Here is a 20000-nt window from a genome sequence, read left to right as displayed (position 1 = left end):
TGAAGTGATGGGCTTATGTGCTTAGATGCCAGTCAGAATCCGTCTCATGGCAGAACTCAAACTTGCTACACGGTCTGAGACTTTGGTCTCAGTCTCTGCTCACGTCCAAACTGATCAATGCAGAACCTGGCGTGAGAATGAGAGAATTTTTCTGTCGTACGATCACTTAGTAAATGAGGATCACTGTGTGGACGGGACAGTATCCTGCAGAAGGAATTACAGTAGCAGTGTGAGGGAGACACAGCCTGGTGACCCAGTGTGAGGTAGGGAATCCCTTAGCCAGTAGAGTGATTTTTTAAGACGGGCTCTTGGCTGTGTGCCACAGGCTAGAAACAGAGGACAGGTGGGAAGGTCTGCCCACTGAAGCATAACCACCTACACTCGTCGTCACATATCCCTTCCATGCTGCCATGCTATTAGAGGCAGGCCTTCAGGGACTCTGGGGGGAGAGAGAGTGTGTGTGTGTGGTGTGTGTGTGTGTGTGTGGTGTGTGGTGTGTGGTGTGTGGTGTGTGGTGTGTGGTGTGTGTGCGTGTGCGTGTGTGGTGTGTGCGTGTGTGCGTGTGTGTGAAATGTGTCACAGTGGCATCGAGTGTGGACGATCCAGGCTAGCCAGCTGTATTTGAGGTAGCATAGTGCCGCCAACAGCCCTCGTTCTCTAGCCTGTGTGTGAGAGTATAGGTGGTTATGCCAAATACCACTCAGAATAAGCGTTCTAGCAAGCCTCTATACCCCTCTGTTGACCACGAGATCAGATTGAGCGGATTGAGCGCTTTTTTTCTTATATGCAAATGAGCTCAGCTAAGAGCAAGTGGGCAGGCTAGAGAACGAGGGCTGTTGACGGCGCTATGCTACCTCAAATACAGCTGGCTAGCCTAGACCGTCCACACTCGATGCCACTGGGACACATTTCACTGTTCTCTCTCCCTGACTAAACAATGGCGTAAGTGCCCATGTCACTTGCCAAAGACCTGAGGGTCGAAACGTTGTTGGAATAAACACGACTTGATTGCCTCGGTCTCAGTGTGCAGGTTCTATTCTACTTTTTCATGATTACCTGTCAACCCAGCTCCTCACAAACTGGATGTGCATAGGACTATACCATATTTTCATACAAATCTTGTTATAAATGTTTTATCATAATTCTGTATACAAATGGTTTGTTCATGATTAGTTCATTATCTACTAATGCATTATGAATAATGCATAAATCATTTGTAAATGTTATACAAATATAGTTATAAATATTGTATTAAGCATTTACAAATGTATACAAATGGTTTATTCATGATTAGTTCATTATCTACTAATAGCTTATAAAGGCGTTATAGCTGGGTGTTATTAAAAAGTGTTACCTAAAGGGGTAACTGTATCTTTACATTACAGTCATTTAGCTGATGCTTAATAATTGCATTTAAGGTAGGAAAAGCCAATGTACTACTACTTGCCAGAACTCACAACTGCACAAGTGCACTTGCAAAATAAGTGACTAAGAGCATAATCTAGCGCTGAGGGCAAAGTGCAAGAATAGCAATCTAAAAGCCAAATCGTGTATCTTATCTTCTCTCTCTCTCTTCTCTCTCTCTTCTGTCTCTCTCTCCCATCTCGTTCTCTCTCTCTCTATCCTATCTCTCTCTTCTCTCTCTCTCCTCTCTCTCTCTCCCATCTCTTTCCCTCTCTCCCTCTCTCTCCCATCTCTTTCTCTCTCTCTCCCTCTTTCTCTCCCATCTTTCTCTCTCTCTCCCTATCTCTCCCATCTCTTTATCTCTCTCTCCCTCTCTCTATCCTCTCTCTCTTCTCTCTCTCCTCTCTCTCTCCCATCTCTTTCTCTCTCTCCCTCTCTCTCTTCTCTCTCTCTCCTCTCTCTCCCATCTCTTTCTCTCTCTCTCCCCCTCTCTCTCCCATCTCTTTCTCTCTCTCCTTCTCTCTCTCTTCTCTCTCTCCTCTCTCTCTCCCATCTCTTTCTCTCTCTCCCTCTCTCTCTCTCTTCTCTCTCTCCTCTCTCTCTCCCATCTCTTTCTCTCTCTCTCCCTCTCTCCGTCTAACAGGACAGCACGACGATGCAGTTCTGCGCCAACAAGCTGGACAAGAAGGACTTCTTTGGCAAGTCGGACCCCTTCATGGTGTTCTACAGGAGCAACGAGGATGGAACGTGAGTGTGTGACGTGGTTCTGCCTGGTTCCTCACCTACCTGGAACGCTCTGAAGGGGGGCCAGGACAGGCAGAGAACACTGCACCGTCGGTGTAGTAGTGAGTGTTATAGATTTATTCTAATAATTAAGGAAAGAGTAGTCGAGAATGCCAAGGTTCATCTTTGCAAGTCCAAGCTGGTTACTTTTATTCCAAATAGTTCACAAGTTTGCAAAGTTGGGCTAAAAGAGAAAGGAACATCCACCAAGAGCAATGACTATCATCAAATTAGAGCATTATAAACAGTGTGGGTGTGACCATACCTGCAGGAGGAGGAGAGAGAGAGGAGGAGGAGAGAGAGGAGAGAGAGAGAGGACACAGGCACACACACACACACACGCACGCACGCACGCACACACACACACACACACACACACACACACACACACACACACACACACACACACTATCTTACTGAGCTATGGAGCTACTGAGCTATGGAAAAATGGAAGAAAAAAGCAATTAAGACAAAATGTCAGGATGACTAGACTTGTTGTCATGAATAAGATGTTATGACTGGGTTGGATTTGGACCCAAACGCACGACACCGGAGGCAGAGAAAAATGCAAAGCCCAAAGGGCGGTTTAATAATAAATAAATAAGTCCAGTAGGCAAGGTCAAAAACGATAAACAGGCAGGGGTCAGGCGATCAGCAAACAATGTCCAATATCCGTAATCCGTAGTCAAAGTCCATATCCAGAAGGGGGGTCAGGGAATCCGTGTTTCAGTCCAGGGGTGGTGATAGCAGGCAAGCCGAGCACTGCACACTGGGTCTGGAGGGAAAGTAAAACGGAACGAGAAAAAATGGATAAGCAAAAACAGAGATACGGACAGCAATCAACAAGGTAGGCTACGCTGGCTAGGGTACTTGCCACAGGAATTCTATGGGAAGTTCTGGCGATGAGCATGGAGAAAACCAGGGTTCTTGTAGGCAGGCGATGATGATTGGGACCCGGTGCGCAGCACTCAGCCGTAAGCGCGTTCACTAATCACCACGATTGCCTTCACCTGTGGCGTTGGAGCGCGCGCTGTGCGCGTGCTGAGGTGCTGGGCGTCTCAGGAATACTCTCAGGAGGCGGGAATTCGGGAGACCCCGAACGCCGCGGGGTAGAGCCGGACCGACGCACGTTGCGTCGGGCCACCGGCAAGCTCGGAGGAGCGGAGGGGAATGCGCGCGGTGGTGCCGCCGTAACAGGACCCCCCCCCAAGCGGGAGCCACCTGGCGACCGACCGGGGGCATCAGGATGGGCCCGGTAGAAGTCGCGGAGGAGAACAGGGGTCATGATCTGGGACCGAGGAACCCAGCTCCGTTCCTCCGGGCCATACCCCACCCAGTCGACCAGGTATTGGAACCCGCGGCCCTGGCGGCGGACCTTCAGCAGCCGCCTCACCGCCCACTGAGGGTGGCCATCCACCAGCTGCGGAGGGGGCGGCGCGGGAGCCGGTGGCACGAGGGCGCTGGTGACGACGGGCTTGACCCGAGACACATGGAAAACCGGATGGACCCGGCGAAGGGAGGCGGGGAGAACCAACCGGACAGCGGCGGGGTTGACGACCCGGTCGATGAGGTAGGGCCCGATGAACCTCGACGCCAGCTTCCTGGAGGAGACGTGGAGGGGCAGGTCAGCAGTGGAGAGGTAAACCCGTTGACCGACCTGGTACACCGGGGCCGGGACACGCCGCCGGTTGGCACCGCGGGAGGCGCGCGCCGTAGCGCGGAGCAGGGCGGACCGCACTGCGGACCAGACCCCCTGGCACCGGCGGAGATGAGCCTGGACTGACGGCACCGACGCCTCGGCCTCCTGGAGCAGGAACAGGGGAGGTTGGAACCCCAGGGAGCACTCGAAGGGTGACATGCCGGTGGACTCGCTGACCATGGCGTTCAGTGAGTACTCGACCCAGGGCAGGTCCTGACTCCAGGAGGAAGCGTGAAGGGAGGACATGCACCGGAGGGCTGACTCCAGGCTCTGGTTGGCTCTCTCCGCCTGGCCGTTGGTCTGTGGATGGTAACCAGAAGAGAGACTGACCGTGGCCCCAATCCCCGCACAGAATGCCCTCCATACCTGAGACGTGAACTGGGGTCCACGGTCAGACACCACATCCTGGGGCAGACCGTAGAGCCGAAAGACGTGCTCAGTCAGCAGCTCCGCCGTCTCCATCGAGGTGGGGAGCTTGGGTAGGGCCACGAGGCGCACAGACTTCGAAAACCGGTCCACAATGGTGAGGATGGTGGTGTTTCCCCGGGAGGGAGGAAGACCGGTCACGAAGTCCAGAGCGATGTGTGACCACGGACGACTGGGCACAGGAAGGGGTCGCAACAGGCCAGCCGGCGGCTGGTGGGATGCCTTGCTGCGGACGCAGGTGGTGCAGGCGGAGACGAACTCTCTGACGTCCGCTGCCATGGTGGGCCACCAGAACCGCCGGCGTAGGAAAGACAGCGTACGGTGGGAACCCGGGTGGCAGGCAAACCGGCTCGCATGTCCCCACTGGAGGACACGGGTCCGGACGGCAGCCGGGACGAACAGCCGGTTGGGCGGGCCAGTCCGGGGGTCGGGTTGGGTGCGCTGGGCCCTCCTGACCACTGCCTCGACGTTCATGGTGACCACCCCGATCACCCGGGAGGCGGGAAGAATAGTGTCCGGAGTGGTAAGATCCTCCCCTGCCGCATAAAGCCGAGACAGTGCGTCAGCCTTGGTGTTCTTGGACCCCGGACGGTAAGTGATGTGGAAATTAAACCGTCCGAGGTACAGGGCCCAGCGCGCCTGACGGGAGGTCAGCCGCCTGGCCGACCTGAGGTAGGTCAGGTTCTTGTGGTCCGACCAGACGGTGACGGGGTGCTCCGCGCCCTCTAGCCAGTGCCGCCACTCCTGGAAGGCCTCCACAACAGCCAGCAGCTCCCTGTTGCCGATGTCGTAGTTCTCCTCTGCAGGTGTGAAGCGGCGGGAGAAGAAGGCGCAGGGATGCATCTTCTGGTCGGCCGCTGACTGTTGTGAGAGAACCCCGCCGAGACCCGTGTCTGAAGCGTCCACCTCCACGGTGAAGGGCCTCGAGGGGTCGGGATGAAGCAGGACCGGCGCGGAGGTGAACCGCCTCTTGAGGTCGGTGAAGGCGGCACTGGCTGCAGGTGTCCAGGTATAAGGACGCAGAGAGGAGGTGAGGGCAGTGAGGGGAGCGGCCACCCGGCTGTAGTCCCGTATGAATCGCCGGTAGAAGTTGGCGAAGCCAAGGAAGGACTGCAGCTGCTTACGGGTGGTGGGTTGGCTCCACTCGACGACAGCCTGGATCTTCTTGGGATCAGGCCGAGTTTGTCCACCTTCCACAATAAGTCCCAGGAACTCCACAGAGGGAGTGTGGAAGGTGCACTTCTCGGCCTTGATGAAGAGGCGGTTCTCCAGGAGACGCTGGATGACAAGGCGGACGTGCTGGACGTGTTCCTCAGCGCTCCTGGAGAACACCAGGATGTCGTCGAGGTAGAGCACAACAAAGATATCCAGCATGTCCCGGAGGATGTCATTCATCATAGCCTGGAACACGGAGGGGGCGTTGGTGAGGCCAAACGGCATGACTAGGTATTCGTAATGGCCTCGGGGAGTTTTGAACGCGGTCTTCCACTCATCCCCCTCATGGATTCGAACCAGGTGGTAGGCGTTCCGGAGGTCCAATTTCGTGAAGATGGTGGCCTCCAGGAGGGGTTCGAAGTTGGAACTCATGAGGGGGAGAGGGTACGTGTTCCTGATGGTGATGGCGTTCAGCTCCCGGTAGTCAATGCATGGCCTGAGGTCCCCACCCTTCTTCTTCACGAAGAAGAACCCCGCCGCCACCGGGGAGAGAGTGGGTCGGATGAGGCCCTCAGCCAGACACTCAGAGATGTAGCTGTCCATAGCCGCCTTCTCAGGGAGGGAGAGGTTGTACAGGCGACTAACTGGGAGCTGGGCGCCGGGGCGGAGCTCAATGCCGCAGTCGTAGGGCCGGTGCGGGGGAAGGGTGCGGGCGCGCTCCTTGCTGAAGGCCTCTCCCAGGTCGTGGTAAACCTCTGGCACGGTGGAGAGGTCGGGGGGAGCAGGGGGCGGCCGAGACGACAGGGAGGGAGTCTGAGCAGCACGGAGGCACCGCGCGTAACAGGCCGTGCTCCAGCTCAGAATGCGGCCGGGGCCGTAGCTGACATGCGGCACATGGAGCTCCAGCCATGGTCGGCCCAGAATGAGAGGAGCCCGGGGGGTCTCAAGAATGTAGAACCGGATCTCCTCCACGTGATTTCCGGAAATTGTCATGGTCAGTGGCTCGGTCCGGTGTGTGAGGGGGCCTAGGTCGTGTCCATCCAAGGCCGAGACGGTGAGAGGGGTTTCCAGGGCGGCGAGGGGGAAAGCCGCTGAGGCGGCAAGGTGCGCATCCACAAAGTTGTCATCAGCCCCAGAGTCAATGAGCGCACCGATGGTAAGCGTCTGCCCGTGCCAGGCGAGGGTAACTTCGAACCGGGCAGGGCTGACAGATGGTGGGGAATGGGTAACATGGCTCACCAGAAATCCCCTCCTGGCTGGTGAGCCTACTCTTCTTGGCAGAGTGGGACAGTTGTCCCTCAGATGGCCCTTAGCTCCACAGTAGAGACATAATCCCAGTGCCCTCCTTCGGTCCTTCTCAACAGCCGTGAGGCGAGCCCTACCCACTTGCATGGGCTCTTCGCTGGTGAGAGCAGGCATGGTCAGGGTAAGTGGAACGGTGGAGGAGTTGCCCGGAGAGCGACCAGAGGGGGCGGGATGACGCAGCGCCTTCTCACGCTTCCTCTCCTGGTTGCGTTCGTCGATTTCCATAGCGAGAAAGATGAGTTGGTTAAGGGAGGTGGGGCGGTCCCTGACCAGCGCGTCCTTGAGAGTCTCGCTCAGGCCTCGTCGGAACTCGCTGCGCAGACCGACGTCGTTCCACCCGCTACCCATAGCCAGGGTGCGGAACTCGGTAGCGTAGGCAGCCACGGAGCGGCCACCCTGCTGGATGGTGGTGAGACGGGCATTAACGTCCTGACCATCAGCCGCATGATCAAAAACTAGCCTAAACTCGGCCTCAAAAGCAGCATAGTCATCGCGGAGGTGACTGCCCGGACCCAGGGCTGCCTGGACCCACTTCAGAGCCTCCCCAGTGGTGAGTGTAGCAATGTAGCCCACCCGTGCAGCGTCAGACCAATACATGCTGGGTTGATGTTGGAAAATGTATCCACACTGCATGAGGAAGCCCCTACACTCAGAGAAGGTCCCATCATATGGCTTGGGGTTAGCTAGGTGAGGTTCACGCTGGGGCTGGGTCCACTGCTCTCCAGTGTCGGCTGGGTCCATACTGGCCAGATCTTCTGTTATGACTGGGTTGGATTTGGACCCAAACGCACGACACCGGAGGCAGAGAAAAATGCAAAGCCCAAAGGGCGGTTTAATAATAAATAAATAAGTCCAGTAGGCAAGGTCAAAAACGATAAACAGGCAGGGGTCAGGCGATCAGCAAACAATGTCCAATATCCGTAATCCGTAGTCAAAGTCCATATCCAGAAGGGGGGTCAGGGAATCCGTGTTTCAGTCCAGGGGTGGTGATAGCAGGCAAGCCGAGCACTGCACACTGGGTCTGGAGGGAAAGTAAAACGGAACGAGAAAAAATGGATAAGCAAAAACAGAGATACGGACAGCAATCAACAAGGTAGGCTACGCTGGCTAGGGTACTTGCCACAGGAATTCTATGGGAAGTTCTGGCGATGAGCATGGAGAAAACCAGGGTTCTTGTAGGCAGGCGATGATGATTGGGACCCGGTGCGCAGCACTCAGCCGTAAGCGCGTTCACTAATCACCACGATTGCCTTCACCTGTGGCGTTGGAGCGCGCGCTGTGCGCGTGCTGAGGTGCTGGGCGTCTCAGGAATACTCTCAGGAGGCGGGAATTCGGGAGACCCCGAACGCCGCGGGGTAGAGCCGGACCGACGCACGTTGCGTCGGGCCACCGGCAAGCTCGGAGGAGCGGAGGGGAATGCGCGCGGTGGTGCCGCCGTAACATAAGAAACAGCATCAACTCAACAACCAGCCTGCAGGAAACACCCAACTCTTCCCCATCGTTAGCCGTTAGCCGCATTCATCCATTTCGAATGTGAGCTGGTGGGAAATGAGCCTAGCAGATGCGCTAACGTGTCCTCCGCCGGGCGCTAGCGCGAGAGAGGCACCAGCTAGCACGCCGCGACCGGAGGGCTGACCAAGGCCGTCTTAATGGCTGACCGTGGAGCAGTGGGGCATGAGCCATCTTACAGCTTCAGAGAAAAAGAGATTCTCCACAGAAGGGGGGATCGGCGGGGTGTATCTGTGTGATGGGAGGATGGGAGGTCAATTTAGGAAAGGTATCAAAAGTATCAAAAAAGCAAAATCGCTGACAGCTGTGTGCCCGAGGGCTGAGAGAGAGAAAGTCTTGCGACTGTTTTCATCATCGTTCTCTCAACATGGTCTTGCTCTTGCTCATGGTCTCCTTCCCTTCCTCTGCTCAATCTTTCTTTCCCTCTGTTGTTCCTTACTCTCTCTCTCTCTGTCTCTCTCCTGCTCTCTCCCCCTCTCTCTCCTCCTCTCTTCCCTTCTCTCTCTCTCTCCTCCTCTCTCTCTCTCCCCCTCTCTCTCTCCTCCTCTCTCTCTCCCCTCTCTCTCCTCCTCTCTCTCTCCCCCCTCTCTCTCCTCCTCTCTCTCTCTCCCCTCACTCTCTCTTTCAGGTTTACTATCTGTCATAAGACGGAGGTGGTGAAGAACACGTTGAACCCCGTGTGGCAGTCCTTCACCATCCCAGTCAGAGCCATGTGCAACGGGGACTACGACAGGTAGTGATGCTCACCCCCCCCCCCCCACACACACTCCCTCTCCCTCCCTCTCCCTCTCTTCTCATCTCCATCCCTCCATCCCAGGTACATGTGCTCCTCTGCCTCCCCCCCCTCCTCTTCCTCTGCCATCAACCTCTCCAGACCTTCGTCCCACCGGGTCTAGTTCCTGCCCACCTCTCTCTCTCTCTCTCTCTCACCCATTCATCCTTATTTATATATTTACTCCCCCCCTCCTCCCTCCCCCATTGCTTATTGTTTACTCTTCCTGAGCTGTCCAGTAAACAAACACACAATCCACAAACACGGTCTTTGAGTACTGTATAAGCCAGCGGTCGATTTCTATTGGTCGGCTCCGCTGACGTCCCCGCCCCTCATCCCCTTTGTCAGAGTCTCATTGGGTGCTTTCCCCTGTCAACAACCTCCCCTCGGGGATGAATAAAGTAGCTATCTGTCAGTCTGCCAATCCAAATGGAATTCAATAACAACACCAATTCCAAAGGATCAGGCCACCCCTCGTATTGATCGTTCCTGGAATGGCGCGGTCCGTAGGATAAGCCTCTTCCATAGAGTTAGGGACAGGTAATGTCCACACGTCCTCGTGTGGGGGGGGGGGGCACTTATCACCACAGGGGCTCTGAACAGATAAGCTGTACCTGATACACGTGCAGTGAAGCAGATGGATGGGATGAGACTATGTGTGTGTGTGTGTGTGTGTGTGTGTGTGTATGTGTGTGTGTGTGTGGCTGAAGGAATGTGTGTGTGTGTGTGTGTGTGTTAGGGATCAGGCTGGCTGGCTGTATTATTGTTGTTGGTTCAGATTGGGGAGAGTGAACAGGAAAAGATGATGGAGGGATTCAAGGTTGTTAAAAAGAAAGAGAGAAAGGGCAGACAGCAAATTGAAAGAACCAGCGTAGTGAAAGACGGAAGAAGGTGGAGGAGAGGGAAACATGGAATAATGCCATGGTGTCAGTCCTCTCTCTCTCGTTCTCTCTCTACCTGTCCCTGCCTCTCTCTCCTCCTCTATCCCTCTCCTTCTCTCTCTCTCTCTCTCTCTCTCTCTCTTTCCCTCTCCCCCTCTCTCTCTCCCTCTCTATCCCTCTCCTTCTCTCTCTCCCCCTCTCTCTCTCTCTATCCCTCTCCTTCTCTCTCTCTCTCCCTCTCTCTCTCTCTCTCTATCCCTCTCCTCTCTCTCTCTATCCCTCTCCTTCTCTCTCTCCCTCTCTCTCTATCCCTCTCCTTCTCTCTCTCTCTCCCTCTCTCTCTATACCTCTCCTTCTCTCTCTCCCTCTCTCTCTCTCTCTCTCTCTATCCCTCTCCTCTCTCTGTCTCTCTCTCCCCTTCTCTCTCTCTCTCACTATCCCGCTCCTTCTCTCTCCCTCTCTCTCTCTCTCTCTCTTTCTCTTCTTGTTTGGTCTCCAGTGACTGATGACTCAGGACCATATTGTGGTACCTGGTGTGAAACCTGAATGGGGTTCAGATGCAGGGGGAGGTGTGTTGTTTGGGGGTGGGGGGGGGGTGGGGAGATTGGGGGGGGTAACTGGCTAGCGGGGGTCACTGAGTATCAGCCAACCAATCAGCCACACGGCAGAGTGAGGGTCTTCACCCTGTCAGAACGATTCAGACAGCAGGGATTGAGTTGTGTATCACAGGGACTTCCCAAAATGCCTTTCTGCTTCTGCGTTCACATACGCACACACACGCACACACGCGAACACACACACACTGTACCTCCATCTCTGTGTGATTCTAATGGGATCTGACAGGCCTGGAAACACCCACTATGTCATATGATATCACACACACACACACACACACACACATGCACGCATGCACATCAAACAGGTTATACGTGTGTGTGTGTGTGTGTGTGTGTGTGTGTGAGAAAGAGAGGGAGAGGGAGAGAGAGAAATAAAGAGAGAGAATGAGGGAGGGTTTATGCGTGCGCATGTATCCATCATAAAAACAGTCTATAAGGGGAACCTCACAGCAAGTCCATCGGTTTGACACTCAGGCACATAATACACCATCCCTCCATGTTCAAGCAGACAGGGGTTTACAGTCATAAACTAGCCCTGGCAGTCGGAGCTGTTTCTGAATGTGCGTATTATCCTGTCCTCCATCCGGCAGTCAGACAGACCAGGACCCGGTTCAGACCGGCGCTCCTGGACACGCTGTGACACGCTGTGACATCTGTGTTCACGCTGAGACCTCGCATTGTTCATCTGCTCCTGCTGAGCTCTGAAGCCTTCTCTCCTGGTTATTGTGATGGGTAGAGAGGAGAGGAGGAGAGGAGAGGAGGGGAGGGGAGAGGAAAGGAGGGGAGAGGAGAGGAAGGTAGAGGAGGGGAGAGGAGGGGAGAAGAGGGGAGAGGAGAGGAGAGGAGAGGAGAGGAGAGGAAAGAAGAGAAGAGAAGAGAAGAGAAGAGAAGAGAAGAGAAGAGAAGAGAAGAGAAGAGAAGAGGAGAGGAAGGGAGGGGAGAGGAGAGGAGAGGAGAGGAGAGGAGAGGAGAGGAGAGGAGAGGAGAGGAGAGGAGAGGAGGGGAGAGGAAAGGAGGGGAGAGGAGGGGAGAGGAGAAGAGAGGAAAGGAGGGGAGAGGAGAGGAGGGGAGAGGAGGGGAGAGGAGAAGAGAGGAAAGGAGGGGAGAGGAGAAAAGAGGAGAAGAGAGAAGAGGAGGAGAGAGGAGGATAGAGAAGAGGAGAGGAAGGGAGGGGAGAGGAGGAGAGGAGGAGAGGAGGAGAGGAGAAGAGAAGAGAGAAGAGGAGGAGAGAGGAGGAGAGAGAAGAGGAGAGGAAGGGAGGGGCGAAGAGAGGGGAGAGTAGAGAAGAGGAGAGAAGAGAAGAGGAGAGGAAAGGAGGGGAGAGGAGAAAAGAGGAGAAGAGAGGAGAGGAGAGGAAGGGAGGTGAGAGGGGGAGAGGAGAAGAGAAGAGGAGGAGAGAGGAGGAGAGGAGATTGGGTTAAAAATGGAAGAGGGCCGTGTAATGAAATAGCAGGGAAGAGTAGTCTGTACTTAACTCTGAAACACAACAACATCAAATCACACACCACAACCCCACCGAGCAGCGGTGCCATATCACTGTTCCGACATCTCATTAGTCCGACGTCTCATTAGTCCGAAACATCCCATTGACGGTCGGACTCTTGAGCCTTCGGAACAATGGGATGTCTGACGATCGGTGAACAAGTTTCGGACTAGTGAGACGTCGGATCAATGGTAGGCTATGTCGGAACAGTGGGCAGTCCCCGCTGCTATTTCCCCCCATGAGTGTAAACAAGGCTGGTGGGTGGGATCGAACAAAGAACAACCACTCTCTTCTCTTCATTATCATCAGTTTATTTCCTTAGTCCGCTCCAGCACATTCATTCACAGAGCGCAATTTAGCCGTCAAGCTAAGTGGACTGGCTAGCTGCTCGACATAGCTTACCATTGATCCGACGTCTCACTAGTCCGAAACTTGTTCACCGATCGTCAGACATCCCATTGTTCCGACGGCTCAAGAGTCCGAGCGACGATGGGATGTTTCAGACTAGTGAGATGTCGGAACAATAGTATGGCACCGTAGCAGCGTAGCGCCCAGCTTATTAACTGACGCTAGTGCTTATTAACCGATGCTAGCGCTTATTAGCTCGCTAGCGCGGGGGAGTCACTCACACGGGGCCTATTTCTGTCTCCGGTGAAAGATCACAAGCAGTCGGAATGAACGGAGAGCTGGGAAGCCGGCGTGTCAACGCTTCATTACTGCTCCGCCTTCCCCCCCTCCCACGCGCAATCAGCCGGGAAGGAAGTTGTGTTGACAGTACGACTCACGTTCAAACGAGAACAGTGACACGATGAGGCGTGAAGGGAAGGAGTATTGTAATGTTTTGGAAGCGGCCCGCCCATAGAAAAGCTCATTGATGTGACGCACTGCGATAATTAACGGGAAGATAACCTTCTTGCCGTATCTAGTATGAGCAGTAGCGATCTTGCCTCTTGCATCTTTGAAGTCTTTCAAAGATGCAAGAAGCCTTTGTTGGGTAACACTGTGAATATCAAACCTTAATGGAACTGAGTTTTGCTGTCACCAAAAGCAGGTAGGTGTCTGCAGAAAAACTAAGAGGCTTAAATGTCAATTTCACCGTGTAGGCTATCAGTAGAGCGTGAAGTACAAATAAACCTGAATGGAACTGAAATAACTCATTTACTTTCATACAGGGGTTATTTGGGTGTCTCACAGGCTGTACTGTTTATATTGCCTACATCCAATCTTGAAATGTCAGCTAAAAACTGTCAAATGTCAGGTATAAAAAAATATCCCTCTCTCTCTCCTACTCTCTCCTTTTCTCCTACTCTCTCTATCTCTCCTACTCTCTCCTCTCTCCTACTCCCTCTCTGTCTCTCTCCTACTCCCTCTCTGTCTCTCTCCTACTCTTTCCTTCTCTTTCCTATTCCCACTCTTTCCAACTCCCTCCCTCTTTCACACTCTCTCTCTCCCCCCTCTCTCTCGCTCCCTCCCTCTCTTTCTCTCCTATTCCATCTCTCTCTGCCTCTCTCATACTCTATCTCTCTCCATCTCTCTCATACCCCCCCTCTCTCTCTCTCTCTCTCTCTCTGCCTCTCGAAAACACAGTTATCATTCCTCCACCATACGCTGGCGATTGGAAGTCCTCTCTCACTCGCCACCTTGAAGATAACCTCAAAAGAGGAAGTGAGGCGTGTTCCCTTCCTCGGCGCCGGGCGCCATGGCTGTGATGTCGCCTGCTTGATTCCCACAGAAGCGTGTCTGAGTCCGGGTTAGCCGCAGCGGGGGGCAGATCAGTGTGAAGGAACGATAGGAAAAAAGAAAGTTTTGTCAGGTTACGAGTTAGGGCTACGGAGGAAGTTTGTAAAACGTCACCCCCACTGGCATTTTTGTCATCGTGGCAGGTGTCTCAAAACCCGTGTGAAAATCTGCAAATGCTGCTGTGGTTTTAAGAGTTTCATTTTTAGACGTGTGCTGATTCTTCCTTCCCCCCCCCCGAGACAGAACACAGACTTCTCTGCACAAGCATATTTCAACCCACAGCAGGGCACAAATTCACCCAAACTTTCAATCCAAAAATAAGAATGAAGTTAGAAAACTGAATATTCTGAAACTGAACTGAATTTTTTCAACAGTGAAGGCTATTATGGAGTTAAGTAAGTTAAGTTAAGTTGAGTAAGATTTAAGTAACTTATATCTCAGTGGACCTAGGCCTACTGTATCTGTCATTAATATCTTGGCTTGTCAATAAACACATCTTGTTTTTGTTTTTTTAAACTTGATTATTCATTTCAGATTTTCCCATAAAGCACTGATGAATAGTATTGTCTATGTGAGATGAAAACACACAGGCACCAGACCTCAACATTAAAGAGGGGCTGGTTTTGGGTTTTCTCACGGCTTCTAGCTGTTGAAGCTCATTGCTTTTGCTGAGAAGCACCCCAGCTAAAAGAGCTTTCTTCCTCCTTAACGGGCGCTTGTAGTCATTATTGTCCATCTTGTATGCAGTGTGTTAAAGTTAGTCAGTCAGATGTTTCCTTTTTGATGTGTTAATCCAGACATTAACCAAGCAACCTAAACCAAAATACTCACTTTCAGTGTGTTTGCATGGGTGGGGTTATGAGCACGTCTGCTCATGTTCAAGACTAAATCTTCTAAACCCTGAAGGTGACCATTTACCTATGGAGATGAGAACACAGTACCACACAAACTGCCTGATGATGAGTGTTCAAGATCAAAAGTTCAAGTCTATTATGCTCAAAGGTACCTTAATGGACAAACAAGATTTTATTTGAGTCACCAGAACCTTACAAGCGCTCCCATAACTACCCACACAAGAGCAAAGCTTTATTGCCTGGGGTAGCCATTTTTGTAATGGTTTCCGGTAGCGGCTTCAGTAGCATCTGTTGTGTGTTTCTGTCCTTCTAGAACGATCAAGGTGGAGGTGTACGACTGGGACCGAGATGGCAGGTCAGTGTCTTGAGCTCGCCGAAGTGCCCCTTACCGCCAAGACGACTTACCCTTCTCAGAAAGCCTCAAGGGTTCCTTTCCGTCGTCATACAACAGTGATTCCTATTATTGCCAGGACGAGGTGCCGAGGTCTCATTCATTTAACACTGGTTCCTCTGTTCTCTCTCCGGCAGCCATGACTTCATCGGGGAGTTCACCACTAGCTACCGAGAGCTGTCCCGGGGACAGAGCCAGTTCAACGTCTATGAGGTGAGCGCCGTGAGTCGGTTTCACCTACAGCTGTTTGGATGGGCGTCAAAGGGGGAGTGGAACTGACCACCCAGGGCCCCAAACAGTCCAACTCGTTTCGAAGAACTTCACACCTCTTGGAAGCAGCTGGTAAGCTGCGAACTGCTTGAACTGCCTGGGAGACCAGGGACCAAGGCCCTTAAAAATCCTGGAATTTGTTCTGATTGACAGGGCTGCCAAGTCTCATACATTGAGCAGGGGGGGGGCCGTCTCGGGGAGAAAGCCGTATTGGGGGGGGGGTGCTTGTGACTAGGTGAAAAAATCTCAGGGGGGGGGCCCACAGAGGGGGCCCTCAGAGATTGTTAATGTATAGGGCCCATTTGTGGAAATGACTGTTTGTTTGATCAGTACACTGTACAAGAATGATTCTATTAATGACGATAGACTAATCATTTAATATTGAAAAAAAAGTGTACCAAATGTTCTAATACATTTTTAGGGCCCCAGTCAGTCACAGGCCCTTAGAATCATCACCCTAACGTTTCTCCTCCGTACGGCGCTCCTGTACAGAACATTCAAATAAACTGAGCCAAAACACTCTGCATAACAATATGTTCCCATCCCTGAGTCTTGTTATGCTCTGGGTGTGACGAATATCCCAATATTGATATTTCTGGCCTTTCCGCCCAGTCCTCCGCCACACTTGTTCATGCGGCTAACGTTAGCATTAGCGCGCTGGTGAATCCTTCTTCTTCGATGGCTCCTTAGCATACAAATCACTTTCTGTACGGATCAGTTAAACCATCTCGGCGTCCTGCCCACATGGCCCCCATCCAAGAAGCCATTCCGTGCATTAATACTCCTCCCTACCCACACGGTCCCCATCCAGGAAGCTCTTCCATGCATTAATCCTCCTCCCCGCGGGTCGGGTCTCCCTGTCTTTGCTGTTGTGGGGGGTCAGCCCCTCCCCCTCCGCTGTGTTTATAAGTCCCCACTGAGCAGAACGGCTGCCGTTAATGTCCCCACCTCCCCGGACGCGCCTGGGATTTATCCTGCCATAGTAATCACTTGCTTGATGACACACTGCGACGCACACACACACACACACACACACGCACACACACACACACACACACACATATACACCCACACACACACACATCCACACACACACCCACCCACACGCACGCACACACGCACTGGCAGGGCCATTAGCGAGAGTGTGAAATGAGATTAACAGGAGAGTGTTCCTGGGATTCTGAATTATTATGGTTATTTCCCACAATCCCTCCTGGGTTGCGGTGTTTAGTTTAGGTTGTCATACATCCCCTGGCTTTTTCTTGATGCTAACGAGGGCTGACTGACTGAGGAAAAAATAAAAATCAAGATTAGACCATAGATCTAGTCAGCAGGGAAACGGCCCTAGAAGCAATCTGGGTTTGTTTTTGTGGATGTGTATCTGAAGGGATTTACCATGCTGGTGCTGTGAAGCTGAGGCTACCGAGACAGCTGCCATGTTTTGGGATGGAATAGGTTCCCTTTTTTATTTTTATTTTTTATTTTGCGGGTTTATTTGTTAGGGACAATGCAGCGCACATTGTTACATACATGTTGTCGTAATAGATGTGTTGCATGAAAGGTTTCTAGCCTATTGGCTAATTTACAACCCCAGTCAGTTAGGCTTTTCTAGAAAATTACAATTTAAAATAATTACATACATTACACAAAACATGCAGCAGCTTAAAACTACATCATACAATTATATCATATTACCATTTCAGAGATGGTAAATGGACTGCACTTATGTAGCGCTTTTCCACCCATTCACACACCAATGGCGGCAGCTGCCATGCAAGGTGCTAATCTGCTCATTGGGAGCAATTTGGGGTTAGGTGTCTTGCTCAAGGACACTTCGACATGTGGACAGTCGGAGCTGGGATTCGAACCACTGACCCTTCGATCATTGAACGACCCGCTCTACCAACTGAGCTACAGCCGCCCCCAAGATCCAAGACAGATCCATGACCACAACATCAAACAATTTTGTGTGTGTATGTGTTAACATGTGTGAGTGTGTGTGTACGTTTGTATGTACCTGTATGCATGTTCCTGTACATAGGGTCATTGTAACGGATGTTCACACATTGGGAATGGATGTTATAAAGCATAAAAAGGAAATACATACAAAAGAATATTCAGCCATTATACGCTCTGTGGAAGTCAGCGTTTCTCTCTGGTATCTAGTCTGACGAGGATCAGGCAGTTCAAGCAGTTTGCGGCTTACCGGCTGCTTCCAAGAGGTGTGAAGTTCTTCGAAACCAGTTGGACTGGTTGGAATCCCCCCCCCCCCGGGGAAAGCCCTTAACACGGGTCCTAATGGCCCCTAATGTCGCAGAGCCCCGGCCCCTAATGGCCCCGCCCCCTAACGCCCCCGACGTCAAGGCCACGGACCCTCTGCTCTTTATCCTCTGAACATCAATTTGTCCTCAAACGGCGTTTCTCCATTAGTCACGGTCCCGCAGAGTGTGACAGAAATGTCCTGCAGTTTGCTTTTTTCATCAGCGTGTCTCTCCGTGTGTCAGACAAATTGCCATCCCTTCATGTTAAATTAGGTGCTGTCACTGCCATAGCTAGCGGTGCAGAGTTGAGCTAACGAGAAGAGGCATCTTTTCGCTTTTCTTCTTTCGTTTCCGGATGTGGAGGGCTCTCGTTTCAGAGAGCGCCAGAAGAGACAGGTCTGCTCCGACGGAGGTTCTCGCGCACCAAAGCCTTCCGTTTGTTCCGTCAACATTCCTTGACATTTTGTGGCTTAAAAAAACCCCAACTCATACTGTAGGCGTACCGGGATAAATACCCACAAGCCACCTGTGGATCATATAACCTGTGAGGCCATGTGTTACAGTACCTCACGTAGTACCACTCTCACACGGTCGATCAGTCGAAACGAAGCATTAAATGAAGATAGTCGATCTACGTACAGCACAAGTCATGGTCCTATCTGTCAATCAAACGCAACGTATGGTGTTGAGGCTGCTGGTCTCTCGGTGCTGGGTCTTAGCGTCCACCCCGTGTGTGACGGTCGACACATTCAGACCCACCTTCCCTTCCTCATCCTGTCCATAGTATAGATCTGCTCATCGCCCAGCACGCCATCAGTATGCATTCAACATTACACACACACACACACACACAGTGATTATTTTGTTTTCGCTCAATTGCAAAGAAATTGAGATAGAGAGGGTGTGTGTGTGAGAGGGAGACAGATGACTGAAACACATTGAGGAGACAGAGTGAGTGAAAGACATTGTGTTTCTGAAATAGTTGCGTCTTTCACAGACGACTGGAGCATATAATTTGACACAATGCTAAAATGCATGTTATTGCTCTTTTTCTCTGAGCGCTACGGCGGCACCCCTAGAGGGGGATTGATGGTACTGCGTGTCATTCTGTAATTGATTCCTTTCTGTCCCCGCACCACCTGCTGAGAAGAGAATTCCGTCTAAAATCGTTAATCAGTCAAGCGTCCTCTCCTTCCCTATTCAGAGCACGTTGTTTGTCCTAATTGTCTTTCTGTGTCCCCCCTCTGCTGCAGGTGATGAATCCCAAGAAGAAAATGAAGAAGAAGAAGTATGTGAATTCTGGAACGGTGAGTCGGCAGAGTTGTTGGCACTCCCTCACCCCCTCCCCTCCTCCATAACCCCCTCCCCTCCTCCCCGAACCCCTCCCCTCCTCCATAACCCCCTCCCCTCCTCCAACCCCCTCCCCTCCTGCCCGACCCCCTCCCCTCCTCCCAGAACCCCTCCCCTCCTCCATAACCCCCTCCCCTCCGAACCCTTCCCCTCCTCCCCGACCCCCTCCCCTCCTCCCTCACCCCCTCCCCTCCTCCCCTCCCCCCTCCCCTCCTCCTCTACCAAGTCTGTCATTAATTACGATGGTTTTGCCAGCTCTTTGAAGGGCACTGTTACCACTTCATTATGAGTGTGAATGCAGCTCTTCCTCATTAAGGAGTACCTCCCCTCGTCCGCCTGGTTTATTAGAGCTGTAAAGGGGAGGAGAGGAAGGGAGGAGTAAAGCGACTGGAGCGTATCTTGTCCTCCGCTGCAGCAGCTGTCCCACCTCCCTCCACTCAGAATCCCTCTTTTTTCCCCCTCAGTCCGTCAAAAATCACGCTACCTCAGAGCCAGCTAGCGTTAGCTGTAAACCGTTTATTTGTTGTAAGCGCTGATATGGTGTAGCCAAAAGACAGCGGGCCAAAGTAGAGGAAACAAAGATGGTAGAAAGACCCAGCTATAGGAGGACAAGGAAGATGGTGGCCTTGAGAGTGTCTTGGGAGTGTGTGAAGGATATGAAAGCTCTACACAGCCCTGGGGAGATAAGATAGGGATTGTTAGCATGTAGAGTAGCATGTAGCAGCAACGGCTAATGTGATATCCTCGCCCTCAGATGAATGACTACTGGGCCACTGCTTCCATCTCTCCCTACTTCAAAATCATTCCATCCTCTCTACTTCCTCCTCCTCCGCCATCTCCCCAGTGGTTTCCACAAGCGGACTGATGGAACTCATCAGTCATCATGGCGCAGCTAGCTTTGCAGCCCACGTATGTCTGAAGCCCACGTACGTCTGAGGGCTAGAAAGGGATGATGTCGTTAGTGAGTTAGATAGAGAGCCAGCCGTCCATACGTTTACGTATGTGCTTGCGAGAGGGCTGACTGTATATGAACAAACGCTAGCTGTTTGGGGAGAGGGCTCACTGTATATGAACATACGCTAGCTGTTTGGGCAGAGGGT

General features: G+C 52.4%; 1 protein-coding gene across 2 annotated transcripts in view; it reads left to right on the top strand.

Annotated features, from left to right (window-relative positions):
- The window catches only part of cpne5b (copine Vb), a gene marked incomplete at its 3' end in the record, with an annotated part of 160554 nt that overhangs the window by 103039 nt on the left and 37515 nt on the right, over nt 1–20000 (top strand). Inside the window, exons 8-12 of one of the 2 annotated variants that reach the window (XM_084445636.1) lie at nt 2048–2151; nt 8910–9014; nt 14942–14983; nt 15157–15232; nt 18804–18857. In XM_084445636.1, the coding sequence (XP_084301762.1) occupies nt 2048–2151; nt 8910–9014; nt 14942–14983; nt 15157–15232; nt 18804–18857 (381 nt within the window). Of the gene's footprint in view, nt 1–2047; nt 2152–8909; nt 9015–14941; nt 14990–15156; nt 15233–18803; nt 18858–20000 lie in introns of both variants that reach the window. The other variant, XM_084445635.1, reaches the window with a different exon arrangement.

This window comes from Borostomias antarcticus, assembly GCF_949987555.1.
Source record: "Borostomias antarcticus genome assembly, chromosome: 11".
Classification (NCBI taxonomy): Eukaryota; Metazoa; Chordata; class Actinopteri; order Stomiiformes; family Stomiidae; genus Borostomias; species Borostomias antarcticus.
This window is presented reverse-complemented; position numbering and strand designations above follow the sequence as displayed.